Source organism: Amblyraja radiata, chromosome 14, assembly GCF_010909765.2.
Source record: "Amblyraja radiata isolate CabotCenter1 chromosome 14, sAmbRad1.1.pri, whole genome shotgun sequence".
Classification (NCBI taxonomy): domain Eukaryota; kingdom Metazoa; phylum Chordata; class Chondrichthyes; order Rajiformes; family Rajidae; genus Amblyraja; species Amblyraja radiata.
In genome coordinates, this window is record NC_045969.1 from 11961194 (window position 1) to 11981645 (window position 20452).

General features: G+C 45.6%; 1 protein-coding gene across 1 annotated transcript in view; it reads right to left on the minus strand.

Annotated features, from left to right (window-relative positions):
- tmprss2 (transmembrane serine protease 2) overlaps positions 1 to 13063 on the minus strand; it is a 66849-nt gene extending 53786 nt beyond the window's left edge. Inside the window, exons 1-2 of the mRNA XM_033033494.1 lie at positions 12868 to 13063; positions 1432 to 1518 (exon numbers count right to left, since the gene is read on the minus strand). Of these exons, the coding sequence (XP_032889385.1) occupies positions 1432 to 1518; positions 12868 to 13063 (283 nt within the window). The remainder of the gene's footprint in view (positions 1 to 1431; positions 1519 to 12867) is intronic.
- Between the last annotated feature and the right edge of the window lie 7389 nt (positions 13064 to 20452).

The window sequence follows — 20452 nt, forward strand, 5'->3', positions numbered from 1 at the left end:
TTGTTGATCATGTAGGCGGCACAGTGGCGCAGCGGCAGCGTTGCTGTCTTGCAGCGCTTGCAGCATGGGAGACCTGGGTTCGATCTCGACTGCGAGTGCATGTTTGTATGGTGTTTGCACGTTCTCCCCCTGACCTGCCGAGGTTTTTTCCAAGATAATAGACAATAGACAATAGGTGCAGGAGTAGGCTATTCGGCCCTTCGAGCCAACACCATGATTGGGGATGGCTGATCATCCCCAATCAGTACCCCGTTCCTACCTTCTCCCCATATCCCCTGACTCCGCTATTTTTAAGAGCCCTATCTAGCGCTCTCTTGAAAGCATCCAGAGAACCGGCCTCCACCGCCCTCTGAGGCAAAGAATTCCAGACTCTCTGTGAGAAAAAGTGTTTCCTCAACTCCGTTCTAAATGGCTTACTCCTTATTCTTAAACTGTGGCCCCTGGTTCTGGACTCCCCAACATCGGGAACATGTTTCCTGTCTCTAGCGTGTCCAAACCCTTAACAATCTTATATGTTTCAATGAGATCCCCTCACATCCTTCTAAACTCCAGAGTGTACAAGCCCAGCTGCTCCATTGTCTCAGCATATGACAATCCCGCCATCCCGGGAATTAACCTTATAAACCTACGCTGCACTCCCTCAATAGCAAGAATGTCCTTCCTTAAATTAGGGAACCAAAACTGCACACAATACTCCAGGTATGGTCTCACTAGGGCTCTGTACAACTGCAGAAGGACCTCTTTGCTCCTATATTTTATTCCTCTTGTTATAAAGGCCAACATGCCATTCGCTTTCTTCACTGCCTGCTGTACCTGCATGCTTTCTTTCATAGACTGATGAACAAGGACCCCCAGATCCCGTTGTACTTTCCCTTTTCCCAACTTGATGCCATTTAGACAGAAATCTGCCTTCCTGTTTTTGCTACCTCACATTTGCTACCTCACATTTATCTGCATTAAACTTCATCTGCCATGCAACTGCCCACTCCCCCAACCTGTCCAAGTCACCCTGCATTCTCATAGCATCCTCCTCACAGTTCACACTGCCACCCAGCTTTGTGTCATTGCTAATGTTAGTTTGAATCACTTCATCCAATTCATTGATGTATATTGTTAATAGCTGCGGTCCCAGCACCGAGCCTTGTGGTACCCGACTAGTCACTGCCTGCCATTCTGAAAGGGACCTGTTAATCCCTACTCTTTGTTTCCTGTCTTTGGTTTCCTCCCACACTCCAAAGACCTATGGGTTTTGTAGGTTAATTGACTTGGTATATTTGTAAATTGTCCCTAGTGTGTACAAGATAGTGTTAGTGTGCAGGAATCGCTGGTCGGTGCGGACTCGGTCGACCGAAGGGCCTCTTTCCGCGCTGTATCTCTAAACTAAACTAGAAAATGTGGCGGTAGGGAAACACAACAATATAAAGTACTCACTGAAGTACCAAACAGTGGCCGCCAGGATTCCAAAGAAGAAGAGAGCTCCAGCAACCACTAAACCAACGAGGATGTTCTTCTTCTTAGCTGCAACACCAGAGAGAAGGTATCAGAGGCAAATTCTGTGACATTGGCACAATGTTTGAAGAAAAACCTCCATTTAACATGGAATTACAGTAGATGGGATTCATTATCAGGAAGGAAGCATCTTTTACAATCTGTGCAACAAGTCTATTCTATTGCTTCGGAAGGAACTGCAGATGCTGGTTTACACCGAAGATAGACACAAAACGCTGGAGTAGCTCAGAGAGAAGGGTCTCGACCCAAAACGTCACCCATTCCTTCTCTCCAGAGATGCTGCCTGTCCTGCTGAGTTATTCCAGCGTTTTCTCTCTCTTGTATTGTTAATTGCTAATGCTCGACATTGCTGCATTTTCATCTCTATCACCATTACACTTTCATTCTATTCCCTCCCATGTACTTGAATATCTTGGAAGCGACTAGAGTATGAAGGACCTCCAGAAGATAGTTTACACCGAAAATGAGACACAAAATGCTGGAGTATTCCTTTTCTCCAGAGATGCTGCCTGACCCGCTGAGTTACGCCAGCATTTCGTGCCTATGTGACTAGACTGCTTGGATTTAACAGTAAGTTACATATTCCAACCACCCTCTGAATTCCTTCTTGGAATTATAGAGATTGCTTTAGCTTATTAAATGTAGTTTATTATTGTCACATGCACCCAGGTACAGTGTAAAGCTTTTGTTTGCATTCTATCCTGTCAGAGAAGAGACTTCACATGAATATAATCAAGCTGTTCACAGTGCATAGATAATGGATAAAGGTTAAAATATTTAGTGCAAGATGTAACATTGAAATCAAAGTTCAAAGGTCTCCAAGGAGGTCCATCTCCCTTCAACCAAACAACCTTTCTCTACTGGAGGTACACAAAATTGCTGGGGAAACTCAGCGGGTGCAGCAGCATCTATGGAGCGAAGGAAATAGGTGACGTTTCGGGCCGAAACCCTTCTGCAGTTTCTCTACTGTCTAGGAAGGAACTGCAGATGCTGGTATACACGGAAAATAGACACAAAAAGCTGGTGTAACACAGCGGGTCAAGCAGCATTCTGGAGAAAAGGGATAGGTGACGTTTCGGTTCGAAACACCTCTTCAGACTCCTTCTCTCCAGAGATGCTGCCTGACCGATTGAGTTGCTCCAGCATTTTGTGTTTAATCTTTCTCTACTATTGTCTGTTCCTTGTTGTGTACCCCAAGAACCCTCATCATCCTAAATGACTGCCAGTTTACCAGAGTTTCATTTATTTGTAAACCTATCTAGGTTTCAAACTCACATTTGAAATGTAAACTGCTCATGCCATTTACCATTTTAGATGTCAATTTCGTTTGCCAATTTAAACAGTGATCTTGCATATCAATATGCAATGAGTTGTAGCCCATTTCCAGAAAGCACACCCTTGAGAATGCATTGATAAAGATAGACACAAAATGCTGGATTAACTCAGCCGGAGAGGCAGCATCTCCGGAGAGAAGGAAGGGGTGACGTTTCGGGTCGAGACCCTTCTTCACACTCAATTGCGATCGTAATCATGACCCATTCCTTCTCTCCAGAGATGCTGCCTGTCCCGCCCAGTTACTCCAGCATTTTGTGTCTATCTTCGATTTAGACAATAGACAATAGACAATAGACAATAGCTGCAGGAGTAGGCTATTTGGCCCTTCGAGCCAGCACCGCCATTCACTGTGATCATGGCTGATCATCCACAATCAGTACCCTGTTCCTGCCTTCTCCCCATATCCCCTGACTTCGCTATCTTCAAGAGCCCTATCTTGCTCTCTCTTGAAAGTATCCAGAGAACCGGCCTCGACCGCCTTCTGAAGCAGAGAATTCCACAGACTCACAACTCTTTGTGTGCAAAAGTGTTTCCTCATCTCCGTTCTAAATGGCTTACCCCTTATTCTTAAACTGTGACCCCTGGTTCTGGACTCCCCCAACATCGGGAACATGTTTCCTGCCTCTAGTGTGTCCAAACCCTTAATAATCTTATATGTTTCAATAAGATATCCTCTCATCCTTCTAAATTCCAGAGTATACAAGCCCAGCCATTCCATTCTCTCAGCATATGACAGTCCCGCCATCCCGGGAATTAACCTTGTGAACCTACGCTGCACTCCCTCAATAGCAAGAATAAATGTAAAACAGCATCTGCAGTTCCTTCCTACACAATGCATTGATAAACATGGATTCCTCACTTCAAGTCATAAGGAAACACAGGCTATAACAGTACAAATTCTAGATAGCAGGGTCCAAAATAAGCATAGTTCAACAATTCAATAGTGCTTTATTGTCACATGTGCAAAGTGCTAACTCGGTGAAATTATCTTCATGCAAACAGCCCAGTAGAATATTGCCAAACCCCTGTGATCCTCGATGAGAAAGTGTACAGAAAGAGTCTACTGAGCTTGCATGCAAGAGGCGCCATGATTTGGCACAATTTTCAAATTCCACGCTCTAGTTCTTATGGGCTGTAATTGTTCCAGGCAAGTCCCAGGGTGTTGTGGGCCTCCAGCCATCTACTTCCTGGGATGCCGCATCCCTCTCCTCGCCTGTCCACCTTTGTTCCCCAGGGGTGCCTCCCGCAGCCTCCCAGAAGCACAGAAAGTGCTGGAAACACTCGGCAGATAATGTAGCATTGGTGGAAGGAGAAATAGAGCTAATGTTTCAGGCTGAAGTTCTGATGAAGGCTCTTTGACCTGTAACGTCAACTCTGTTTCTCTTTCAACCAATGTTCTCGGCCTGGCTGAGGGTTTCCAACAGGATAATCACCCTTCAGCTTCTCAGTCTTGTTCCATCCTTAATCCATTTTTTGTAAGAAATGTTGAATCGAAGGCCCATTTTTTTCGGGGGTTCGGGAAATAAATTTTACTTTTATAAAACTTCCAGGGAGAACGTACAAACTCCATACAGACAGCACCCGTAGTCAGGATTGAACCCAGGTCTCTGGCGCTGTAAGGCAGCAACTCTACCGCTGCGCCACCATGCCGCCCCTATTGGTCAATAATTTTCTTTAGTGATACAGCGTGGAAACAGGCCCTTCGGCCCACCGGATCTGCGCCGACCAGTAATCCCCGCACATTAACACTATCCTACGCGCACTAGGGACAATTTTTACATTTTACCAAGCCAATTTACCTACAAACCTGTACGTCTTTGGAGTGTGGGAGGACACTGAAGATCTCGGAGAAAACCCACGCGGTCACGGGGAGAATGTACAAACTCCGTACAGACAGCACCCGTAGTCGGGATCGAACCTGGGTCTGCGGCGCTGCAAGTGCTGTAAGGCAGCAACTCTACCGCTGTGCCACCGTGCCGTCCCTGCAGTGGGAGACAGGGGGCGTTCTATGCTCTCCTTTGCGATACCACTGAGCTACCTTTTACATCTTAGTCAGGTCAAGGCTCAGTTTGATGTTTCCAGGGATAAATATCACGTTTCATAGTGCAGGGCTCTCCCGTAGAGGATGCATGACCAGCCGCGATTATAAACTGGGTTTCAGGATTTGTTTACATTCTATAGCCACTGTCAGACACAAGCAAATGGTTCCGTAAGAAGATGGAAGTACTTTACCTGTCACTGCAACAAAACTGTTCTTATTGAATGTCTGGCTTCCATAAATCGGAACAACGTGAGTACGAGACATAGGTGGAATATATAGAACAGACGTGTTGGGCTGAAATAGACGTTGAGTACTGCGTGTAACATGCAGGCCTGCAAGTGGATTACCTTCCTGCAAAAGAAAAGGTGAAAGTTTAGTTTAGTTTAGTTTAGAGATACAGCGCGGAAACAGACCCTTCGGCCCACTGAATCTGTACTGACCGGTGATCCCCATACACTAACACTACCCTACATGCACCAGGGACAACATGCACTTATACCAAGCCAATTCATCTACAAACTTGTATGTCTTTGGAGTGTGGGAGGAAACGGGAGATCTCGGATAAAACCTACACGGCCATGGGGAGAACTCCGTACAGACAAGCACCCATAGTTGGGATCGAACCCAGGTCTCCTATGCTGCCAGCGCCTGTAAGGCAGCAACTCCAACGCTGCGCCACCGCCCTTTGTAAACTCAATAAGGCGACATGGGAATAAGTCCCGAGAGATTTTCGCACACCCCTTTGCTGAATGTGGATTTGCAAGAGGCTCTGGCAAGGGATGCAAGGGTCAATGTCGTTGTTCATCCTGAGCAGCCACGTAACAAAGTATGTCAGATTTATGGGCTGTTCCCAGGGACAGATTCACAGATGGACATCAAGTGCTGAAGGAAGACCATGAACTTGTAGAAGATCACTCTTTGGTTGCCCAAATCTTGGTTTCCCAGTACAGTGAAATGACCTTCAGGGAACACTTCCAACTGGCTCATTCCAGACCTTAGGAGTACGTGCTGAAACACTGAAGCTCGATATACCTGATGCAAACGTGCTGTGGGGAAGGACTAGAGACAAGGGTTCTACTACTAGACAGGTGGTGGTGAAATCCCCTCAAATAACTGAAATGGTATCACCACCCATAGGGACACCATAAGTGATAATGATGCCATGCACAAAACAGATGAGTTGAGTATAGTTTAGTTTGGAGATACAGCGCTGAAACATGCTGAGGATTTGTTGCAGTCTGTTATGCTTAAGGAGACCCAAGTTCTTGTATCAGCTTACAGTGACTTTCATGTAATAATATGTCACAAAGCATTTTTCACGAGCTTTTAAATTTTGGGTTACAGTGTGGAAACAGGCCCTTCGGCCCACTGAGTCCGCGCCGACCAGCGATCCCCGCACATTAACACTATCCTGCACACACCAAGGACAATTTCCAATTTTACCAAGCCATTTAATTTAAAAAACATGCGTCTTTGGTGTGTGGGAGGAAACCGGAGCTCCCGGTGAAAACCCATGCGGGTCGCGGGGAGAACATACAAACTCCGTACAGACAGCACCCATAGTTAGGATCGAACCCAGGTCTCTGGCGCTGTAAGGCAGCAACTCTACCGCTGTGCCATCGTGCTGTCGTCTAGATTACTATGCATAAAACCAGCCCCACAGAATGTATAGACTAACACCAAGAATATATTAAGAGCGTTGCATTGTTTACTTCTGTAATTTTTAAAAGAATAACATTTGCTTTTTAAATTAAAAAATGTGGAAGCCACTGATTAAGGAAAAGTGACTGTGATCCCATGTCAAAAAATGTCGCTGCTTCTACACTTGAACAAATAGGGCTTTAACCCCTTCAGTCACAAGTATAAAGGATTTCTAATCAGTTTTACCTTCCACGAATGATGTATTTCTCCTCCACAAACTGCTTTGTGCCTGTACTGTGAGATTTATTTCTGGCACCCTGACTTTCACACCAGTATCACGAAGGGAAAGAGGGATGGGGAGGAATTTCATCCTAAAATACCTTCTGAAAAATATACTGTAAACTATAGTCTGAAGAAGGGCTTCGGCCCGAAACGTTGCCTATTTTCTTCGCTTCATAGATGCTCTGCCTCACCCGCTGAGTTTCTCCAGCATTTTTGTCTACCTGCAAACTATAGTGTTGTTTCTAGTTTGTAAATTCTTCCACTCACCGTGTAGGTGTAGAAGGACATACTGGCACTAACTCAATGCCTTGTGAAGCACAGTCATGTGACTCAAACCTTTGGGTATCGAATTGAATCTTAAATGAAACAGAACAAAGTCATGCGTGACAAACATTGGCTACGAGAGTGAACAAGAACCAGCAAATTAACCGAGCTCAAATAAAATTAACATTATAAAACTTCCACTGAGATTTTCCATTTCTGCTTCAAGTCAAGTCAACTTTATTTGTCACATGCACATACAAGATGTGCAGTGAAATGAAAGTGGCAATGCCTGCGGATTGTGCAAAAACTACAGAGAATAGAACCAGTATTTACATTTTAGAAAAAAATAAATTAAAAAACGACACAACACAACAGTAAATTAGTCGCTGGTGAGATAAGAGTTTACAGTCCTGATGGCCTGTGGGAAGAAACTCCGTCTCATCCTCTCTGTTTTCACAGTGTGACAGCGGAGGTGCTTGCCTGACCGTAGCAGCTGGAACAGTCCATTGCTGGGGTGGTAGGGGTCCCTCATTATGTTGCTGGCTCTGGATCTGCACCTCCTGGTGTATAGGTCCTGCAGGGGGGTGAGTGTAGATCTCATAGTGCATTCGGCCAAACGCTCTACTCTCTGCAGAGCCTTCCTGTCCTGGGAAGAGCTGTTCCCAAACCAGATTGAGATGTTGCCAGACAAGATGCTTTCTACAGCCCCAGAGTAGAAGCACTGAAGGGTCCTCAAAGAGACTCTGAATTTCCTCAGCTGCCTGAGGTGGTAAAGGCGTTGCCTTGCCTTACTCACCAGTGTGGCAGTGTGTGTTGTCCATGTCAGATCCTCTGTGAGTGGACTCTCAGGTATTTAAAGCTGCTCACCCTATCCACAGTAGTCCCATTTATCTCCAGTGGCGTGTATGTCCAGCTTCGGGAGATTGTTTAGTCTAAATAGACACAAAATGCTGGAGTAACTTAGCGCTTTAGGCAGCGCGTTAGGCAGCATTTGTGGATAAAAGGAATAGGTGACTTCATCGGGTCTGATGAAGGGTCTCGACGCAAAACGTCACCTATTCCTTTTCTCCAGAGATGCTGCCTGACCCGCTGAGTTACTCCAGCATTTTGTGTCCATCTTTGATGTAAATTAACATCTGCAGTTCCTTCTTACACATTGTTTAGTTTAGTTTAGTTTAGTTTAATTTGGAGATACAATGTGGAAACAAGCCTTTCCGCCTACTGAGTCCACGCTGACCAATGATCAACCGTTCACACATCCTAATGTGCTGGGATCGCTGGTCGGTGTGGACTCGGTGGGCTGAAGGGCCTGTTTCCGTGCTGAATCTCTAAAACTATTTTTTTTAAACTAAAAGATGGGACATGTAGGTCGGCGTGGGCAAGTAGGGCCGATGGGCCTGTTTCCACACTATGAGGGTCAGGAAGACTGCAGAGTTAGCAGAGTGGGAGTGGTTGCAACCGTGGCCAGTGTCTCCACTGCTGGGGTATGAGCATGGCACTTGGATGGCAATGGCAAGTTGATCTGAAGAACCATTTTCCATGTTGTGCCTTTTCTATGCCTCTAACTGGTTTTAACTTACTGTCACAGAAATATTGTCATCAAATCATGAAGGCATTTTCCATGTCACTGAACTAAACCCTTTGGGTACCAAACTGAATCTCAAATAAAACAGAGAAGAAAGTCATACATGACAAACATGTCTATGAGAGTGAAGAAGAAACATTTTCCAGAGTCCCTTCTGTAGCTGAATTGGAAGGTCAGCCATTTCCTCATGAGAAGGGGATACAAGTGAAGGGCCTGTTTCCATGCTGCACGATTCTATGACACAAACTGGTATTAACTTACAGTCTTCCAAAATCATCAAATCATGAAGGTATTTTCCATCTGTTCTTCATTGGGTCTTGTTTACGTCAATCTCAGTTACGTCTGTCTCAGCCGGGCTCATTGTTAATCTCATTTCTGATGTGTTCTGCCAAAGTCAATGTGATGTGAATCTCAGTCTCTCTGCCCCTCAGTACTGGAACTCCACTGTGCCCAAAGCTCGCAGCTATTGAATGAAAATACAAATTAGCAAGTAAACCATGGTATATTACAGCCCAGAAGTGCGGCACGGTGGCGCAGCGGTAGAGTTGCTGCCTTATAATGAATGCAGCGCCAGAGACCCGGGTTCGATCCAGACTATGGGTGCTGTCTGCACGGAGTTTGTATGTTCTCCCCGTGACCTGCGTGGGTTTTCCCCGAGATCTTCGGTTTCCTCCCACACTCCAAAGACGTACAGGTATGTAGGATAATTGGCTTGGTAAAATATATATTTTAAAAAATTGTCCCTAGTGTGTGCAGGATAGTATTAATATGCGGGGATCGCCGATGGGCGCGGACCAGGTGGGCCGAAGGGCCTGTTTCTGCACTTTTTCTCTAAAACTAAATCTAAAACTAAAGACAGTTACTCATCACAGATATCCGACTGGGTCGTGGATAAATCACTTCAATGATTCCACTCACCCACACTTTACGCAAAACCATACATTCTCTTTTTCACCAGCGTCTCTGCTTTCTTAGAAATATAAAGACATTCAACACATCACCGAATACTCCAGCCAACTTCTACATTATGCCTAGGAAGGAGCTGCAGATGTTGGTTTAAACCGAAGATAGACACAAAAAGATGGGCAGCTTACAACCCAGCAGTATGAGTATTGATTTCTCTAACTTCAAGTAACCCTTGCATCCCCTCTCTCTCCGTCTCTTCCCCACCCTAGTCATCGTATTGTTTTCACTGTTGAGTTTCACTGTCTGTATAACTCGTTATCACCTAACCTACAGCCAACAATGGACCATTGTGGGCTCCACCTTTCCTTGATCATGGTTACTTTTTACATATCTATATATCTCTCCACATCACCGTCTATATCTCGCGTTTCCCTTTCCCCTGACTTACAGTCTGAAGAAGGGTCTTGACCCAAAACGTCAGAGATGGTGCCTGTCCCACTGAGTTACTCCAGCTTTTTTGTGTCTATCTTCTACATTTGGGCCACAGAAAGTATCCTAATTGGTTGCAACATGGCCTGTGGCATGGCAATGCCAAAGCACAGGAATGCACAGGTTGCAGAGAGTGGTGGACTCAGCCCAGCGCATCGTAGGCACAATCCTCCTCTTAAGGTCCAATGCCTCTACATGGCCTTCACCTCAAGGGGGCAGCATCTATCATCAAGGATCACCATATTTTGCTGATTGTTTATTTTGCAATGGCACAGCGGTGCAGTGAGGGGATCTGCTGCCTCACAGAGCCAGTGATCAGGGTTCAATCAGATAACGTTGGTGCTGCCTTTGCAGAGTTTGCAGGTTCTCTTTCAAGTTTCCTTTGGATGCTCCGATTTTCTCCCACAGACCAAAGGCGTGCTTGTTGGTAGGTTAATTGGCTCCTGTAAATTGGCCCTGGTGTATAACTGAGTGGTAGAATTAAAGAGAAGCTAATGGAAATGCAAGATAATAAATAACATGGGGTTAGTGAAAAATGGGAGGTTTATAATCTGTGTGGACTTGGTGGGCTGAAGGCTTGTTTTCATACTGTGACTCTCTCCATGACCCTATGACACATTTTTAAATTCATGTGTGGTTATTGACTAACAACTTCCTGGATGAGAACTCTCGAAACATATATATTTTTGGATCATATCAGAAGAGTGTCCATTTGGGAAGGGTAATCAAGGGTTTCTCTGTAATTTGTGAAAATGTCAATCCTTTGCAAACTAAGAATGATGTGCATCTATATAGAGCCATTTATAAGCTTTGGATGTGTGGAAAGGAACTGCAGATATACAGAGAAAGCTGGAGTAACTCAGTGGGTCAGGCAGCATCTCTGGAGAAAAGGAATTGGTTGATGATTCGGGTCAAGACCTTTCTTTAAACTGAGAGTCAGGGAAAAGGGGAACCTCTCAGTCTGAAGGGTCTTGACCCGAAATTACAATTGATTCCTTTTCTCCAGAGATGGAGAACCGCTGAGTTGCTCCAGCTTTTTACTGTCCATCTTCGGTTAAAACCAGTACCAGCACTTCCTTCCAACACAAGGAATTGCAGATGTTGGTTTATACCAAAGATGGACACAAAGTGCTGGAGTAACTCAACAGGCCAGGCACCATCTCTGGGGAAGGATGGGTGACGTTTTGGGTCGGAACCCTTCTTCAGACTGAGAGTAAAGGGAAGGGAAGTGGAGGTAGGGAAAGGCCAGAACAAATCATGGCCAGCTACTGATGACAGGTGGTTTGCTATCTCTAATTCCCTCCCCTTTATTTCCTGACTGAAGAAGGGTTCTGACCCAAAATGTCACCCATCCTTTTTCTCCTTAGACACTACCTGACCCAGCATGTTGCGTTTATCCCAAGGTTCGGATGTTCCTTATACCTTAGACAAAGAAGTCACCTATTTTTGACTCTTATAATGTAGGAATAAGAAACTCCCAATTGTACAGAGCAAGCACCCACAAGCTGTTATCTGATAATGGGCAGATAATCATGCTTAGGGTTTTAACAGAAGGATAAATACTAGCCCCATGAAGCACTTAGAGTCAGAGGAAGCACTTAGACAGAGGAAGCTTGGCCTTTGACCTGCTCTTGCAGAGTGACACAGTCATAGAGTAATTCAGCATGGAATCAGGGCCTTCAGCCCAACTTGCCCACATCGACCAACGTGCCCCATCTACACTAGTCCCACTTACCTGCGTTTGGCCCATATCCCGCTAAACCTGCCTTATCCATGTAGCTGACCAAATGTTTCTTAAATGTTGCAATAGTACTTGCCTCAACTACCTCCTCCGGCAGCTTGTTCCATACACCCACCACCCTTTGTGTAAAAAAGCTACCCCTCACGTTCCTATTAAATCCTTACCCCCTTCCTTGCTGATCTTATAAAGTGGAAACCGATGGATATTTGAATCTACCTGACAGAGCAGCCCGACAATTCCTCAGATTGCCGTCAAGGCAGCACATGCAACAGTGCAAACTCGCTTCGGACTTTACTAGATTTCTCCTCTCAAGCCTCTTGGCATGAAAAGCCAATCATCAGCCCCTCCACATAAAGTTAAGCATTCTGTACAAAAGGGCCACGGCTGCCACAACATAGCAAGCAGATAAACGAGGGGAGCACAACGAAAAGTGAAAGGGGGTGAGAAGTTTTAAACTCTGGGCCGGGCCATTAATGAGGACAATGATGAGAAAGAACCCAGCCTAGATGGGACAGGGTGGCATGAGGTGTGGGTTACGAAGAGTGAGAATGAAATGGCAAGTTACACCAAGATGGCACCAAGGGAAGCATCGATACTTACCCAGTAAATGACTGATTCCTTATACGTGTTGTAATTTCCGGCTGGAAATTGACATTTGCATTAACTAATCCTTTATGATCTAAGGCAGCAGGTGTATGTCACAATGGGAAATTGAGGTCAGGTGGCCAGTGCTACCTTCAATCCCCACTCGCTGCTTCAACTCAAGCGTGAGTCCCGTCAATGTAACTAGGCTGAGGTCACGAGGTCTTAGTTCAGAGGTGATAGGAGCAGAATTAGGCCATTCGGCCCATTGTCTACTCTGCCATTCACTCACGGCTGATCTATCTCTCCCTCCTAACCCAATTTTTCCTGCCTTGTCCCCATAAACCCTGACAAGAATCTATCTATCTCTGCCTTACAAATATCCACTGACTCGGCCTTCATTAATAGCACATTAATGACAGCAACTTCAATGATGACAACTCCCGAGGCACAGTGCCCACCTGGAAGGCTCGGCAGCCAATGGGACCTCACCTGAAGGCTCGTCGGTCGACGGGACGGGAGGGAGCTGGAGAGATCGGGCACTAGGATTGCGCCCGCAGGCAGGGTGAACCTGGCTAATGCCCACCAGCGCTTTCAAGGCCGGCTGCAGGAGGTGCCCCCGGGCCACAAAGATGGTCGGACAAAGCGAGTTGAGGGACGTTTGTTCGCAGGAACTGCTACCGTACATCGAGCGCGCGGGCTGACCGGACTTTGGACTTTGAATAACGGGGGTGCCAGCTTATGTTTTATATATGCAAAATGAATTTCACTGTGTAGTTGCATCTGTGACAAATAAAGCGCCATTGAACCATTGAACTGACTAAGCTTTAAAAAATGACATTTACTGAACTTTATCTTGCACTAAATGTTATTCCCTTTATCCTGTATCTGTACACAGTGGAAGGCTTGATGGTAATCATGTACAGTCTTTCCGCTGACTGAATAGCACGCAACAAGATAGCTTTTCACTGTACCTCAGTACACATGACAATGAAAAATAAAATAATCTATGATTTTTTTCTTCTTTATCTGTGAAAACCAAGGAATATCAGGAGTATTTTGAAAAAAAAGAGGAAATTATTTTCCACCCATTCTAATTACCAACCGATTGTCAGCATTAACTAGGTTTTATATAAATGGGGTGATTTATATAGAAGATAGACACAAAAGGCTGGAGTAACTGAGCGGGTGTTGCAGCATCTCTGGAGAGAAGGAATGGGTGACGTTTCAGGTCGAGACCCTTCATCAGGCTAGTCAGGAGAAAGGGAAACAAGAGATATAGAGAATGATGTAGAGAGATATAGAACAAACAAATGTAAAACATGGTCGGAGAGCAGGAGGAAGCACAGAGGGGGAGCACTGAGAGATGATGTTGCAGAATTCTCGTCGGAGAGAGCAGGAGAACGTCTTCAAAGTAGGCACACCTTGAGGGGATTTTGCAGTGGAGCAGACGAAATGTGTAGGAAGGAACTGCAGATGCTGGCTTAAACCGAAGATATACGTCCTTTACGATCCCAAGGTACATTAAAGTGCTTTGCTACCAAAGTGCTTTTGAAATGCTACTAAGCAGCAGGCAATTTGCAAACAACAAGCTGCCACAAACAACAATGAGATGATAGGATAATTGCTCGGAAATGCAATTACATAATCCAGTCTTTTTGGAATTGGAGGTAGACACAAAATACTGGAGTAACTCAGCAGCATCTCTGGAGAGAAGGAATGGGTGACGTTTCGGGTCGAGACCCTTCTTTGGTACTGGTTTATCATTACCACGGCTACAGAGATACAATGAAACACTTTGTTTTGCATGCTGTTCAGGTAAATCATACAATACATGAACACAATGAAACTATGTATGAGTACAATATCAGAAAGGAACAAGAGTGCAAATTAGAGTGGTACCGCTGTAGAGAAAGTGCAGGTATAAAAGAAAGTAGAGGCTGACAATGAGGTAGATTGGAAGATGCTTAGTTTATGAGAGGTCCATTAATGTGTCTGATAACAGCAGGGAAGAAGCCGTTCTTGAATCTGGCGGTGCGTGCTTTCAAGCATTAGTATCTTCTACCCAACCAGAGAGGAGGAGAAGAGGGAACGGCCAGGGTGTGACTGGTCCGTGATTATGCCTGCTGCTTTCCCGAAGCAGTGTGAAGTGTAGATGGAGTCGCTGTGGGGAGGGGGAGGAAGTGGTTCGTGTGATGGACCGGGCTACATCCACAACATTCTGCAGTTTCTTCAAAGCAGACAAACCATTGAGGAGATTTCGCAGTGGAGAATTCCGCAGTTTCTTGTGCTCCTTGGACAGAACAGCTGCCAAACCAAGCTGTGATGCCTCAGAATGAAAGGATGTTCCTTTAAGAAGGAGATGAGAATTATTTTTTTAATCAGATGGTGGTGAATCTGTGGAATTCTTTGCCATGGAAGGCTGTGGGGGCCAGGTCAATGGATATTTTTAAAGCAGAGAAAGATAGATTCTTGATTTGTACGGGTGTCAGGGGTTATGGGGAGAAGGCAGGAGAATGGGGTTAGGAGGGAGAGATGGATTAGCCATGATTGAATGGTGGAGTATACTTGATGGGCAGATTGGCCTAACTCTGCTCTTATCATTTATGACCTTATGATCCCGATAAGATGTTTGCCATGGTGCTTCTTAAGGCATTGGTAAGAATTATTGGAAACATGCCGAATTTCCGTAGACTTCTGAGAAAGTAGTATACTTCTGAGAATCGGTATACTTCCGTAGCCTTCTGAGAATCGGTATACTTTCTTAACCAGAGCATCAATGTACTGGGAGATATTTACTGCTCGGAACTTGACGCTTTCAACCATCTCCACTTCAGCACCATTGTTTCTGTGTTATGTAATTGAGAGAAATACAACAGCAAACATTCCCAGATTATTCTGCTTCACTTGAAATGTATTTGACTATTTCTAAGAATGAGTTCATAAATTCGTAAGTTCATAAATTATAGGAGAGAATTAGGCCATTCGGCCCGTCAAGTCTACTCCGCCAGTTAATCATGGCTGATGCTGGATCATGGCTGATCTATCTTTCCCTTTTAATCCCATTCCCCTGCCTTTTCCCCATAAAACCACCAGGGGGCGCCGCACGATAGCAGTCTCACCAACAGTCTGTCTATCTTTTTGTCTTTTTTTGGTTAATTTTAACGTGTTTAAAAAGTTTGTGTTAATGTTCTCTGGTTTGTTTTATGTGGGGGGTGGGGGAGGGGGGAGGGGGAAACTTTTTTCAATCTCTTACCTTGCCGAAGATGCGATTGTTTTCCGGATCGTATCTCCGGTCGCTCTGCGGCCTAACATCAAGGAGCTGGAGGCCTTGCTCGGGACTGACTTTGAGCCCCATCACAGGGACGTGGACTTACCATCGGTGCCTGTGATCCCTTGCCTGGAGCTCGCAGTCTCGGGTAGAGACCGATGTCGGGAAGTTCCAAACAACGCAGAAGGTTTTGACCAGCCCCGACTTGGGGTCAGATCACCCGGCTCGGGGGAGCTGAGATTCCCCCCCAATGCAGGAGCATGATCGCCCTGACGCGAGGGCCCAAACGCTGTCAGCTACACGAGCCAAGATCATCCTGTCAACGGAAGACTCGATGCCCCTGACCGCGGGAGAACAAAGAAGGGAAGAGATTTAACTTTTTTTTCACCTTCCATCACAGCGAGGAATGTGGGAGAGTCACTGTGGTGGATGTTTATGTTGAAATGTATTTTGTGCATTCTGTTGCCTTTTTATTGGTATGAAGAATGGTGGAGTAGACTTGATGGGCACATATGAAGAAATTATATAAAAACACTCGCTGGGAGCAAGTTTGGATCAGAAATATTGCTTTCTGCTTTGAATTTCCTGCTATTGAATTGCGCACTCCCATCAAATTTAAAATGAGTTGTTTTGTTGTGTTATTTTAGCGGCCACACCTTTCGATAATATACCCGATGGTGTTCCAGTGTCCTGAGAAACTAGTTCTATTGGAATATATTTAACAATGAGACATTGTCTGGACATGTTGAAGTAGGCTCGGCGTAATTAGAAGGGAGATTTCAGTGTGATTGCATTGCTGCCATTGACATTTTACATTACAAAGTACAGCACAACTTGCTCCAACTAATCCTTGCATGAACTAAACTGGGTGAAGCGTCGACACTGTGTTTATTTTTGGTGTTGTTAATCTCTCCCCTTGTTACCATTCCCATTTCCCTGGAGACTCCAAACTCACACTGACTGACGAAATAGACACAAAGTACTGGAGTATTTTGTGTCCATGGATGGATGGCATTTCGGGAGGGAACCTTTCTTCAGACTTTGAGCTTTACAAGTAACGTAAGTCTGAAGAACGTAGTTCACTAATACCCTTTTGCAGAGCAGATCTAATGTCTTGTCCCAATTTAGTCCACAAATGTAACCAAGTTGTTGACTCTTAATTGCCCTTCAACAATTTAGTTAAGTTTAGTTTATTGTCATATGTACCGAGGTACGGTGAAAAGTTTTTGTTGCGTGCTAACCAGTCAGCGGAAAGACAATACATTACAATTGAGCCATTTACAGCGTGTAGAGACAAGATAGGGGAAGAATGTTTAGTGCAAGGTAAAGCCAGCAAAGTCTGATCTTGGATAGTCCAAGAGTCACCAGTGAAGTAGATTGAAGTTCAGGACTGCTCTCCGGTTGTGGTAGGATGATTCAGTTGCCTGTTAACAGCTGGGAAGAAACTGTACCCGAATCTGGAGGTGTGCTTTTCACACTTGTATACCTTTTGCCTGATGGGAGAGGGGGGAAGAGGGAGTGACTTTGATGTGACTTGACCTTGATTATGCCGCTGGCCTTGCCGAGGCAGCGTGAGGTATAAATTGAGTCAATAGAAGGGAGGTTGGTTTGTGACAGTCTGGGCTACGTCCACAATTTGCTGCAATTTCTTGGATGGAAGTGTTCCCAAACCAAGCTGTGATGCATCCTGTACAATACTTTCTATGGTGCATCTGTAGAAGTTGCTGAGAGTTGTTGGAGATAGCCTGCCTTCTTGCTGAAGGCTCGCGATGCCGTTTTCAGATCTGGTGACGCTGAGGGATACAGCTCATCCAGGGCCAACCTGAAAAAGGGAATCAGGAGCGCAAAACACAAACACAAGCTGCAGATCGAGGAGCATTCTCAAAACAACTCCGACCCCAGATGCATGTGGCAAGGCATCAAGTCCATCACGGACTACAAAGTTAACACCCGCCCACCCCCCCAGCCAACGACGCCCCCCTTCCTGACGAGCTAAACTATTTCTATGTTTGTTTTGACCGTGACAATAAAACACCAGCCAACAAAGCTGCCCCACCCCCAAATGAACAGCCCCTCAGTCTCTCCACCTCTGCTGTACAAGGCGCACTGAGCAAGGTGAATGAGCACAAAGCTGTCGGCCCTGATGGCATCCCCGGGCATGTGCTCAGGGCATGTGCTGGACAACTATCCCTGGTCTTCACCGACATCTTCAATCTGTCACTGGCCCAGGGTGTCGTCCCTACATGACTCAAGACCACAACCATCGTGCCAGTGCCCAAACAGTCTACTTCAGGGAGTCTCAACGACTTCCGCCAGGTGGCACTCACCCCCATCATCGCGAAGTGCTTCGAGAGACTGATCCTGGCTCACCTCAAATCCAGCCTCCCTCCCACTCTGGACCCCCATCAGTTTGCCTATCGGCCCAACAGGTCAACAGAGGATGCCATATCAGCGGCTCTTCACTCTGCCCTGACCCACCTGGACAATAACAACTCCTACATCAGGTTGTTATTCATTGACTTCAGCTCTGCATTTAATACTGTCATCCCCACCAGTCTGATCACCAAACTCAGCGGCCTTGGCATCAACACCTCCCTCTGCAACTGGACACTGGATTTCCTCACTAACAGACCCCAGTCTGTTAGGATTAACAACCTCACCTCCTCCACTTTGACATTGAACACTGGCGTGCCACAGGGCTGTGTGCTCAGCCCTCTCCTCTACTCCCTCTTCACCTACGACTGCGTCCCTATGCATGGCTCCAACGCCATCATAAAATTCGCTGATGACACCACAGTGGTAGGACTGATCAGGGACAGTAACGAATCAGCTACAGGGAGGAGGTCCAGCACCTGGCAGCTTGGTGTACCAACAACAACCTTGTCCTCAACACACAGAAGACGAAGGAAATCATTGTGGACTACCGGAAGACCAGAGGCGGCAGACACACCCCCATCCACATAAACGGGACTGAGGTGGAGCGCGTCTCCAACTTCAAATTCCTCGGGGTACACATCTCTGAGGATCTGTCCTGGTCCCTCAACACCGCCAAACTGATTAAAAAGGCGCAGAGGCTTAAGAAAGTTCACCTGTCCCCCCAGATCCTGCCCAACTTCTACCGCTGTACCATAGAAAGCATCCTGACCACCTGCTTCACGGTGTGGTACAGCAGCTGCACCACAGCTGACAGGAAGGCACTGCAACGGGTGGTGAAAACCGCACATAACATCATCGGTGCCCCGCTCCCTGCCATGGCTGTCCTTCACCGCACACGGTGTCTGAGACGGGCTGGGAAAGTCATTAAGGACCCCTCACACCCCAATCATGGACTGTTTGCTCTCCTCCCATCAGGGAGGCGGTACAGGAGCCTCAGGTCTCGCACCAGCAGGCTAAGAAACAGCTTCTTCCCCAACACCATTACCCTGCTGAACTCACAGGCCCGGCGCTTGCCCCCCCCCCTTCTCATCAATATTATTTATAGTTTATATCATTTATAGTTAAGCTCTTATTCACCAGAATATAGCACATGCCAGTCTTTTGCCCCTTAACAACTATCTGTATATATGCACATGCCTATGTACATACACCGATATATCCTCATTTGTATATATATTGTCTTAATCAACACTTTACTACTTTGCACCCCGGTTAGATGCAAAACTGCATTTTGTTGTACTGTACTTGTACTATGTGCAATGACAATAAAGTTGAATCTAATCTAATCTAAAAAAATAAGCCAAACCAAACATTGACCTCAAAGGATAACTAAGGTTGACCATTGAAGCTTGCTAGTGAATAAGTGAAAAATAACTTGACTTCTGATGTTAGGTTAAGCCAAATGTTTTAACCTACCTTTATGTTTCAGTTGAATGACTAACCCATTGTCTGTTTACGGTATGGTGCACTGCTGATTTCCAGTATTTGCAAATTTATCATTTATCTTTGCAGTTTTCTCAGATCAGATTGTGAAACCAGATATAAGCCATAACACATCTGAACACCTTGATGCCCACGGTGTTATGCTTGCAACTGATAGTGAGGATTTAGACAAACTTGTCATCGCATACATACCATGGATGCTGAAAATTTGAAATAAAAACAGAAAGTGGCAAAGATCATCAGACAGCAGGTTAGGCTAGTATATAGTCACAGAGCAGATCTCCCAAACATTTTAACTCTCCTTTTCATTCCCACACTGACCTCTCTGTCCTGGGCCTCCTCCACTGCCAGAGTGAGGCCCAGCGCAAATTGGAGGAACAGCACCTCATATTTTGGTTGGGCAGCTTATACCTCAGCGCCATGAACGTTGACACCCCTAATTTCAAGTAATTCTTGCATCCCCTGCCCTTCACCTCAAACCCCTCACCCTTCCCCACCCCCCTTAGTCATCTTACCAGTTCCGCTGTTCACATCCTTGTATCCATCTTGTCATCACATCTTCCCCAGCCAACATTGGACCATTGTGGGCTCCACCCTTCCTGAGATCATCTGTTGCCAGCCCTGATTTGTTCTGGCCTTTTGTCATCTCCAGTTTAACCCCCCCCCCCCCACTCTACTTTCAGCCTGAAGAGGAGTTGCAACATGAAACATCACTTATTCCTTCTCTCCAGAGATGCTGCCTGACCCGCTGAGTTACTCCAGCATTTTGAGTCTATAAACCAGCATCTGCAGTTCCTTCCTCCACATAAACAGTTAATGACTGTCAGACCTATGCAGAGAGAAGCCCATTTACATTTTAGATAAAAGACTATTTTGGGTTTTCACTGGAAAACTGGTAATTGAGAATGAAGAAAGGAAAAGTGAAAT